Here is an 11,196-nt window from a genome sequence, read left to right as displayed (position 1 = left end):
AGGCTGGAGTGCAGTGGCCGGATCTCAGCTCACTGCAAGCTCCGCCTTCCGGGTTTACGCCATTCTCCTGCCTCAGCCTCCCGGGTAGCTGGGACTACAGGCGCCGCCACCTCGCCCAGCTAGTTTTTTGTATTTTTAGTAGAGACAGGGTTTCACCATGTTAGCCAGGATGGTCTCGATCTCCTGACCTAGTGATCCTCCCGTCTCGGCCTCCCAATTTTTTCGTATTTTTAGTAGAGACAGGGTTTCACAATGTTGGTCAGGCTGGTCTCGAACTCCTGACCTCAAGTGATCTGCCCACCTTGGCCTCCCAAAGTGTTGAGATTACAGGCATGAGCCACTGTGCCCGGCCTCCCACACTCTAGTTAAGGAGTGGCCTTCTCTCTGCCCATCTGAGCTCTTACCTGTGATCACACCTTTGACACATTCCCGCATTCTTGGTTTTCTTGCTATTTTCACACAGCTCTTCACAGTCCAGGGCTCTTTCCCTTCCTCCAACATGGAGATAATATTCATATCAAAATGACACAGTCCTGTTTATAAAAAGAAAGGATCACAATGTGCTGGGGCTTTTCCAGAATCCCGGCCCTATGTTTACATGAGAGGACATAACAGATGGATCTAAGAAACTTCAAAAATTCATCCACTGGGCCAGGCGCGGTGGCTCAGGTCTGTAATCCCAGCACTTTGGGAGGCTGAGGCAGGCAGATCAGGAGGTCAGGAGATGGAGACCATCCTGGCTAACACGGTGAAACCTGTCTCTACTAAAAATACAAAAAAATTAGCCAGGCGTGGCATGGTGGCAGGCGCCTGTGGTCCCAGCTACTCGGGAGGCTGAGGCAGGAGAATGGCGTGAACTCGGGAGGCAGAGCTTGCAGTGAGCCAAGATCGCACCACTGCACTCCAGCCTGGGCGACAAAGCGAGACTCTGCTGCAAAAAAAAAAAAAAAAAAAAAAAATCATCCACTGAATGCCTCCTTCTGAATACGCAGGAAACACGGTAACATGCAGATAGAAGGCTCTATTCCACTACCAACTTAATCCAAAGCGGAGAGGTAGAAAACAGGAAATGTGACGTTTCAAAAGTCTAACACAATGTATCATGCATACAGAAGCTCGGAAACCTCAAATGATGAAGCACAAAGGAGGCAGAACATCTGAAAAAGGGGAAGATTAAAGTCCAGGTTTCCCACGATGAAGCTTTCCATTTCAGCGTCAACAGGACTTCAATCTCAGTCAAGCAATGCAGGGGCTCTCCAGGGACTCATAAGCAAAAATGCAACAATAGACAAGAACAGATCTTGACTTCCGGAAGAAAGTCATCCTCACCCAGAGAAACTAGGTTCCAGTAGTTCTCCAACATCACGTCCCTGTATAGAGTCCTCTGAGCAGGGTCCAGGCATTTCCACTCCTCCTGAGAGAATTCGATGGCCACATCCCTAAATGTCAACCGTACCTAAAATGAAAAACACATTTCACCAAGTGGCTAAGGGGAGAGTTCAAAACTTCACATAAAAGGAGAAGAGGGGAAAACTGTGAGAATAGGTTAAACTGAAGTGGGTGAGCTGACAGATCCAGATTGTGACAATGTGACATACAGAGTTGGTCTTCATCCCCCTCTCCTGACATAAGAGCTCTCTTGAAATCTGTAGAGTGGTAAGTATCTTTTTGTACATTAATGGGATAATTGGTGGCTGGAGCACCTAGGTAGCTTCAGGATGGAGAGCGGTCTCTGGAACTGAGGCTCGGAGGGTGGTCACTGCAAACACTGAGGCTCGGTTAGACTAAGCCTCTGTCCTCTCGGGAGGGCAGAGGGAATGAAGGTTCAGTTGATCACCAATGCTAATGATGGGAGCAATGCCTCCATAATGGGGCCTCCATGAAAACTCAAGAAAGGCAGAATACATGAGAGAATACATCCCAGCTCCTCACTCCTCTCCCAGACCTCAGCTAATAGATCGCTTCCATCTAGATGTTCATCTGTGTGCTTTGTACTATCTTCTCTTATAAATGGGTAAATATGAGTAAAGTGTGTCCCTGTGTTCTGTGAGCCACTCAAGCAAACTAATCAATTCCAAGGAGGGGGTCACCGGAATTCACAATTCACAGCTGGTCATTGAGAAGCACAGGCCACAACCTGTGTTTGCGACTGGCATGAAAGTGTGTGCGCTGTTGTGGAACTGAACCCTCAGCCTATGGGAGCTGATCCTATATCCAGATGGACAGTGTCAGAATGGAATCGAATATGAGAACACCCATTTGGGGTCTGTTGCAGAACTGTTTATTTGATGTGTAGAGGAAAACCCAATACCTCCAAGATCACAGAAGTATTCATATTATGGAAGCAAAGTAGGAGAAACTGAGTCTGTTTTTCCCATATTTTCCTACACATTAAGGATTTTTGAGCAAGTTATGTCTCTCTAATTCTGTTTGATTATTCTTTTACCTAAGAGGTTATAATATCCTCTATATTAGTATCGATTTCTCAGTTTTATGGGCAATAAGTATACAAATAAAAAACTGAAAACAAGGTTATCTCTATGGAAGTGTTAGATATTATGTTTGCCATACTGAGTGATATTCAATATCTACATGAACTAAAGCACAACTGATACCTTAAGAAATGATAATGCGGCTGGGCGTGGTGGCTCACGCCTGTAATCCCAGCACTTTGAAAGGCCGAGGCGGGTGGATCACTTGAGGTCAGGAGTTCGAGACCAGCCTGGCCAACATGGTGAAACCCCGTCTCTACTAAAAATACAAAAATTAGCCAGGCAAGGTGGCAGGTGCCTGTAATCCAAGCTACTCAGGAGGCTAAGGCAGGAGAATCACTTAAACCCAGGAGGTGGAAGTTGCAGTGAGCCGAGATCACGCCACTGCACTCCAGCCTGGGCGACAGAGTGAGACCCCGTCTCAAAAAGAAAAAGAAAAAGAAAACCGTACTGAAGTGATGCTGTCTACAAGACAGAGGAGAAGGAAGTCCCAACCACTACCCATGGAGACACAGATTTAGTAACACCACATGGACTAAATCGCCTTTGTGGGAAACCTGGCAACCACATCAGAGGTTAGAACTCTTGTGAAACACCTACTCACCTGAGGCCCCACCCTGGCATGATGCAGTATCACTGTGAGAAAACCACACTTCCATTTTCTCCTGGGGAGAGAAAGTATGGGAATATCCATCTCACATTCTGACTTCTTTTTTTCTCCTTTTTCCTGTAATACCACACAAGGCTCATAACGTTCTGACTTTTCAGGGCACTGCTAAGGGACAAGTTTCTGTCTTGCCTGAATATAAACACTGAAGTAACAGGACCCCAGGTAAGGAAGCTGCTGAGAACAAAGCCATCCATCCTAAACCACAGCTTGTAGTAACGTAGGCAGACACTAGGTGGCGGTGCAGCCCCCAGCTTACTAGAACACCAGCGAAGCAAAGCTGCTGCGGAACAGCCGGCAGACGACAGAGGTTTTCCTGCATACAAACTAGCACAACTGCTTTAGTTAAGCTACAGGCAAAAAGTCCCTAGAAAAGGCTTGAGGGCTCTCCAGAGCCTCTAGTCAGGATGACTGTAGCATGTCTTCCCTGAAGGAAGCCAGAATCAAAAACTAGAAGTGTCTGATTAGTGAAAAGCTGAGGTCCCAGCAGGAGGTAACAAGATATCAAAAGAGGCCGGGTGCGGTGGCTCACGCCTGTAATCCCAGCACTTTGGGAGGCCAAGGCGGGTGGATCACAAGGTCGGGAGTTCGAGACCAGCCTGGCCAACATGGTGAAATCCCATCTCTACTTAAAATATAAAAATTAGCAGGGCATGGTGGCAGATGCCTGCAATCCCAGCTACTCAGGAGGCCGAGGCAGAAAATCGCTTGAACCCGGGAGGCGGAGGTTGCAGTGAGCTGAGATCGCACCACTGCACTCCAGCCTGGGCGACAGAGTGAGACTCCGTCTCAAAAAAAAAAAAAACAAAAAAAAAGATATCAAAAGAAAAAAATGAAACATGGACCGTACACAGCAACACATTAAATCACCACAAAGTAATACTAAAGAAGCATACACACACACACACACACACACACACACACACACACACACAATCAAAGAAATAATAAGACTCCTAAAGTTGCTCAATGTATTAAGGCAGTACTCATAAACAACTTCAGAAAATCAGAAAAACAATAAATATGAGATTATCAACAAAGAGATAAAAACTATGAAGAAGAAACAGAAATTCTAGACTGAAAAACATAACTGAATTAAAAAACACACTAGAGCCAGGCGTGGTGGCTCACGCCTGTAATCCCAGCACTTTGGAAGGCTGAGCTGAGAGGGCTGCTTGAGCCTGTGAGTTCAAAACCAACCTGGCAACATAGTAAGACCCCATCTCTACAAAAAAAATAAATAAATAAAAATGAGCTGGGCATGGTGGCACGCATCTTTAGTCCCAGCTACTTGAGAGGCTGAGGTGGGAGGACTGCTCGAGCGCAAGAGTTTAAGGTTGCAGTGAACTATGATTGTGCCGCTACGCTCCAGCCTGGGTGACAAGAAGACTCTAAAAAAAAAAAAAAAAAAAAAAAAAGCAGACTTGACCAGGCAGAAGAAATCAATAGTGAAGTGAAAAAAGGAGAAAATGAGGCTAGGCACAGTGGTTGATGCCCCTTCTCCCAGAACCTTGGGATGCTGAGGGAGGAGGGTCGCTTGAGGCCAGGAGTTCAAGACCAGTCTGGGCAACACAGGGAGACTGTCGTCTCTACAAAAAATGGGCCAGGCGCCGTGGCTCATGCCTGTAATCCCAGCATTTTGGGAGGCCGAGGCAGGTGGACACCTGAGGTCAGGAGTTCAAGACCAGCCTGGTCAACATGATGAAACCTCGTCTCTACAAAAATAACAAAAACTTAGCTGGGCATGGTAGCGGGCACCTGTAATCCCAGTTAATCGGGGGGCTGAGGCAGGAGAATCGCTTGGACCCAGGAGATGGAGGTTGCAATGAGCTGAGATTGTACCATTACACTCCAGCCTGGGCAACAAGAGTTGCCATATCGGGAAAAAAAAATACACAAAATTAGCTGGGTGTAGTGGCAGGAGCCTGTAGTCCCAGCTACTCAGGAGGCTGAGGTAGGAGGATCATTTGAGCCTAGGAGGTTGAAGGTGCAGTAAGCTATGATCACACCACTGTACTCCAGCCTGGGCTACAAAGTGAGACCCCAGCCTGGGCTACAAAGTGAGACCCTGTCTCTAAAAAAATAAAAAATAAAAGGAGACAATGAAATAGAAGAATGATGAAGATAGTCAGGCATGGTGATGCGTGCCTGTAATCCCAGCTACTCAGGAGGCTGAAGCAGAAGAATCAGTTGAACTCAGGAGGCAGAGGTTGCAGTAAGCCAAGATCACACCACTGCATTCCAGCCTGAGAAACAAGAGCGAAACTCCGTCTCAAAAAAAAAAGGCCTGCCTTGGCCTCTCAAAGTGCTGGGATTACAGGTGTGAGCCACTGCGCCCGGCCCAATCAGCAGCACTCTTAAACGCCAGTAACGTTCAAGCTGAGAAACACATAATCAAGAATGCAATCCTATTAAAAATAGCCACACACCCCCAAAAATGCCTAGAAATATGTCTAACCAAGGTGGTGAACTATCTCTATGAACTACAAAATACCAGTGAAAGAAATCAGAGACAACACAAACAAATGGAAAAGCATTTCATGCTCATGGGTTGAAAGAATCAATATCATTGATATGTCCAAACTGCCCAAAGTAATCTACAGATTCAACAGTATTTCCTATTAAATGGTCAACATCACTTTTCACAGAATTAGAAAAACCTTCTTAAATGTATATGAAAGCAAAAAAAGAGCTCAAAGAGCCAAGACAATCCTAAGCAAAAGGAATAAAGCTGGATGCATCACATTACCTGACTTCAAACTATATTGCAAGGCTACAGTAAACAAAATAGCATGGTACTGGTACAGAAACAGACACATATACCAATGGAATACAACAGAGACCCCTAAAATAAAGGCCCACACCTCCAACCAATTGATCTTCAGCAAAATCAACAAAAATAAATAATGAGGAAAGAATACCCTATTCAATAAGTGGTGCTGGGAAAACTGGCTAAACATCTGCAGAAGAATGAAACTGGACCCCTATCTCTCACCATATAAAAAAAACAACTTGAGATGGATTAAATAACATAAGACCTCCAACTATAAAAATTCTAGAAGACTTTGGCCTAAGCAAGGAATTTATGAAGACCTCAATAGTAAATGCAGCAAAATGAAAAACAGACAAGTGGAACTTAATTAAAGAGCTTGTTACAGAAAAACAAACTATCAACAAAATAAACAATCTATAGAATGGGAGAAAATACTTGCAAACTATGCATCTGACAAATGACTAATATCCAGAATCTATAAGAAACATAAGCAAATCAACAAGAAGAAAACAAATTACCCTACTAAAACGTGGGAAAATAACATAAACAGACACTTCTCAAAAGAAGTCGTACTATTGGCCAACAAGCATACGAAAAAATGCTCAACACCCCGATCATCAGAGAATGCAAATCAAAACCATAATGAGACACCATTTCATACCAGGCATAATAGCTATTATTAAAAAGTAAAAAAAAATAACAAATATTGACAAGGCTTCAGAGAAAAGGAAACACTTACACACTCATACACTTACGGGAATGCAAATTTGTTCAGACCGTGTGGAAAGCAGTTTGGAGATTTCTCAAAGACTAAAAACAGAATTACAATTCAGCCCAGCAATTCCATTACTGGATATGTACCCAAAGGAAAATAGATTGTTCTCTCAAAAAGACACCTGTATTCGTATGTTTACTGCAGCACCATTTACAATAGCAAAGACATGGAATCAACCTAGGTGACCATCAACTGGATCAGATAAAGAAAATATAGTAGACATATACCCCATGGAATATTATACAGCCATAAAAAAACAAAATCATGTCCTTTGCAACAACATGGATGCAGCTGGAGGCCATTATCCCTAGCGACTTAATGCACAAATAGAAAAATACCGCACATTCTCACGATGGAAGCTAAACACTGGGTGCACAAGAACACAAAGATGAGAACAACAGACACTGAGGACTCCAAAAAGGAACAAGAAGGAAGAGGGGAAGGGCTGAAAAACTATCTATCAGGTACCATGTTCACTACTTGGGTGACGGGATCTTCGGAGGACTAAACCTCAACATCACAAAATATGCCCACGTGAGAAATCTCACGTGTACCCCCTGAATCTAAATAGTATAAAATGAATCAAATAAAGTACGTACCAATGTACACACAAACATTCACATTCATAAGACACATTCTGTGGAAAAATCAAATTGTTTTTCCTACTATAATCTCAGAAAATGCTTCTAAAATCAGATGTGCCAGGTACAGTGGCTCACGCCTATAATCCCAGCACTTTAGCAGGCCAAGGCAGGAGTACTGCGTGAGCTCAGGAGACCAGCCTGGGAAATGGAATGAAACCTTATCTCTACAAAAAAATTAAGCTGGGCATGGTGGTGCATGCCTATAGTCTCAGTTACTCCAGAGGCCAAGGTGGGAGGATCCCTTGAGCCCCAGAGATCCAGGCTGCAGTGAGCTGTGATCCCACCACTGAACTCCAGCCTGGACAACAGAGTGAGACCCTGTCTCAAAACAATAAACAAACAAACAAATAAATATATAAACAGATGTATAGTTTTCCCCCATACCAGCAAGCAATCAATTGTGCAGCAGGCACCGCCTGGGTGTCCTCCAACCCCAGTTCAGTTTCAACACCATCGATCTGGAGATAGTGTCAAATCCCACAGGTTGACGGTTCAGTCCCACTTTGGGTGCCAATAGCAAGCCCCCGGTTGTTCTTCCTGTGCTTTTGACAAGACTATTAATCAGGGTTCCTGTAATTCCCTCATTGGGTTCAGTTAATTTGCTAGACCTCACAGACCTCAGGGAGACACTTTATGTACATTTATCCATTTATTATAAAGGATATTACAACAAATGTATATGAAGAGATGCAGACAGTGGGGTATGGGAAAAGGGGCTGGGACTCCCACGGCCTCCCCGGGCATGCTACCCTCAGGAATCTCCGCATGCTCACCTACCCTGCAGCTCTCTCTGAACCCCGTGCTTTTGGGTTTTCACAGAAATTTCATGAAATAGGCATGATTAAACCATTGGCCACTGGTGATCAACCTTCATCGCCTCTCCCTCTCCCTGGTAGCTGAGGAGTGGAGTTTAAAGCCCCAATCTTCCAATCCTGCCGTGGATATTCTGGTGACCCACGCCCTATCCTGAAGCCTGTTGGAGGCTGCCAGCTATCAGTCAATACATCAGCATGCAAAAAGACAACACTTGGGAAACTCCACAGATTTTAGGAGCTGTATACGCCAGGAACTGGGTCAAAGACAAAGGCCATGTGAACAACCCACCAGTAGATAAAGATAAAGCATACCATTTCATTTGGTAAGGCCTTCCAAAACAAGATAAACCAAACAAATAATTGAGAAAGGCGTAAGCAAAGAAAGATTACTTTTACAATAGAATAATGTGTAATTGAAAGGAAGACAACAGTGCATATATAAAGAACTAAACCAAGCACGATGGCTCATGCCCGTAATCCCAGCACTTTAGGAGGCACAGTCAGGAGGATGGCTTGGGCCCAGGAGTTCAAGACCAGCCTGGGCAACATAGTGAGAACCTGTCTCTACAAAAAACAAAAACATAAAAAATTAGCTAGGTGTGGCAGCACACAACTGTAGTTCCAGCTACTCAGGAGACTGAGGTGGGACAACTGCTTGGGCCAAGGAGGTCAAGGCTACAGTGAGTCACGACTGTACTGTAACCGAGTACCCTCATTTTTCCAAGAAAAAGGGGGTGAGTTATTATTTTTTTCTTATTTTCTCTTTTCTCCATTTTCCCCCGTTCCCTACTTCCTACTTAGCCCTTTAGAAACACACTTAGAACCTTTTACCTCCCCTTCACCAGACACTCTCTACAGGGCAAGTTCATCTAACTATGTGCTTGGAGCTCCAGAGGGGACACTCACCTGCCAGGCCTCGAAACAGCAATCAATCTACAACCCACAGTGCTGCTACAACACTCTCTCCCACCCGGAGACTTTCAGCCACTTTTACGACCCAGTTCTGCCCACGAAGGCACCAGCGGTTGCCAGCTCAACCCCCCGGTACCTAAGGCACAGAAGCAAGTTAGGGGGACCCCCACCTGCTTGCTTCCTCTCCTGCGTGCCATTCATGCCAAGCCCCCCTTTTAAAAGCGCCTGCTTTCTGCTCCAAAAGCAATGCAGTACCCTAAGGCAGGAAGCCTGTACTTCCTCCCCAAAGCTAGCTTTGGAATTAAAAAGTCACTGTCTTTCTACCAGACCTTGCTCTTGTTAACTGAACTCTGCAAGCAGCGAGCAACTGAACCTGCATGTCAGTGACAGAGCCGCTGTGCTTCAGCCTCGCTCCAGGAACAGAGTGAGACCCCATCTCAAAAAAGGTAATAAAAGTTAAAAAGAAAATAAACTGCAGAATACAAAATAGCTCCTGAATTCCAGGAACAGAAAATGGAGCAAAGTATAAAAATTCATTTCATATATACACATCTACAAAGTAATGCAGCCCACTCAGACTCACAAGGAGTAAGAAAACGAAAATGCAATGGGGTGCATTATCTCCAAATTTTCATAATATAAAATGAACACAGTGGCAAGTTTGCTTAATGAGGGGGAAATCTGACGTGGTATTGGTGCGAGAGGGCGCCTCTGCACCTGGGATAGGGATAGAATCTTGCCAGATCTAGCAACACAGGCAATGCACCATCCTAGAAGAGGTCACTCGTCCAATCGCCAAGCCTGGAGGAACCCTCCATGATCTGTAGTGAAGTCGGCATGGTCACAGGCAGCCAGGGTGGCACCTTTTTTCTTCTCTTTGAGACAAGGTCTTGTTCTGTCACTGAGGCTGAAGTGCAGTGGTGCTATCATGACTCACTGCAGCCTCAATCTCTGGGGCTCAAATGATCCTCCCACCCCGGCCTCCACAAGTGCTGGGATTACAGGCGTGAGCCACCATGCAGCACCCTGTGTGGTATTCTTCATAAAAGTGAGAAAGTTAAAAGATCCACCTGTCTTCACTCCCAGAATGCTCTGACAAGGATGTAGAAAAGTGAGCTCCTGTTTCCTAACAGGAAAACATGTCAATGTTCAAAACTTGCAGGTTAACATATCACAACCAAACATTCACTGAGGAATTTGTTGAAATCTCATAATGATGTCAAAATACATTTCTACAGGACTCGCACTGACCCTTCCCACACAACTGAGAACAGTGGCTTCCCACTGAGATGTGAGGGAGGGTGGAAGGCTGGACAGGAAAAGGGATGCTTTACCTCTTGGCGCATAAATGTATTGTTTCACTATAAAACAAATATATACATGATGCCACGTTTAAAATAAAAGAAACGAAATGTTGACTCATAACCGGTAAAACAAAAATACAGTTCCAGCCTCTCTAACGGCAAGGTTGTTCTGCTCATATACCATTCTCACCTGCAATACCCGACGGACAAAGCTTCTTGTAAGAACGTCACAGTCTCCATGGGATAGAGTTTCTGAGACTAGTTTAATGAATCTCGTGTTGTTACTCATGTATGTTGATGTTATACATTAAACTGGATGATGGAATGAAAGAATCATCTATCTCCAAAGTCAGTGTCTAAATTTTCCATTCCGTTCCCAGTCTTTACGAGTTTGGAGTCGGAAACACAACGACTCACTTGTTCGGCTTCAAATGCACTATCAATGAGGCAGGAAAGCTCTCCCCTTAGTGCTCTTATTCTACGCCAGTGAGCAGGTACTTGTGCACAGTAATACCTGACCTCATGGGCAGCTTCTGTTATCACGGTTTACACAGAGCTCACAGTACATCCAGAGGCGACCCCTGAACAATCCCTGCTGCCCAACAGCCCTGATACCACAGGACCCTCACCCCGTCTCCATCCACGTCCGGGTGTGAGCCCTTCCGAGGACCATGCCCACTGCCGCCTCTTCCCAAGTTGATGTCACTGGGTCCTGATGAGACGGAATCTAAGCGAGATGAGAGGGACTGAGGGAAGGCACGGGTGAGTGTCAGCAAACGTGTCAGGCGGGACGCTTCAGACTCAGAGAAGATTC

General features: G+C 45.0%; 2 protein-coding genes across 10 annotated transcripts in view; both read right to left on the bottom strand.

The window, feature by feature from the left end:
• LOC111528907 (zinc finger protein 665) overlaps positions 1 to 11,196 on the bottom strand; it is a 262,870-nt gene that overhangs the window by 151,909 nt on the left and 99,765 nt on the right. The gene's annotated exons all lie outside the window — the stretch shown is intronic.
• Positions 1 to 11,196, bottom strand: part of ZNF160 (zinc finger protein 160) — a 37,560-nt gene that overhangs the window by 8,319 nt on the left and 18,045 nt on the right. For 4 of the 9 annotated variants that reach the window (XM_031934781.1, XM_031934783.1, XM_031934782.1 and 1 more), the window contains 4 exons: positions 11,012 to 11,109; positions 3,097 to 3,157; positions 1,330 to 1,456; positions 405 to 533 (listed from right to left, as the gene is read on the bottom strand). In XM_031934781.1, the coding sequence (XP_031790641.1) occupies positions 405 to 533; positions 1,330 to 1,456; positions 3,097 to 3,157; positions 11,012 to 11,109 (415 nt within the window). Of the gene's footprint in view, positions 1 to 404; positions 534 to 1,329; positions 1,457 to 3,096; positions 3,158 to 11,011; positions 11,129 to 11,196 lie in introns of all 9 variants that reach the window. The other 5 variants (XM_023195786.1, XM_023195785.1, XM_026448814.1 and 2 more) reach the window with 3 other exon arrangements.

The sequence above is a fragment of the Piliocolobus tephrosceles genome, chromosome 21, assembly GCF_002776525.5.
Source record: "Piliocolobus tephrosceles isolate RC106 chromosome 21, ASM277652v3, whole genome shotgun sequence".
NCBI classification, from domain to species: Eukaryota; Metazoa; Chordata; class Mammalia; order Primates; family Cercopithecidae; genus Piliocolobus; species Piliocolobus tephrosceles.
The sequence above is the reverse complement of the archived record's forward strand: the minus strand, read 5'-3'. Positions and strand labels throughout refer to the sequence as shown.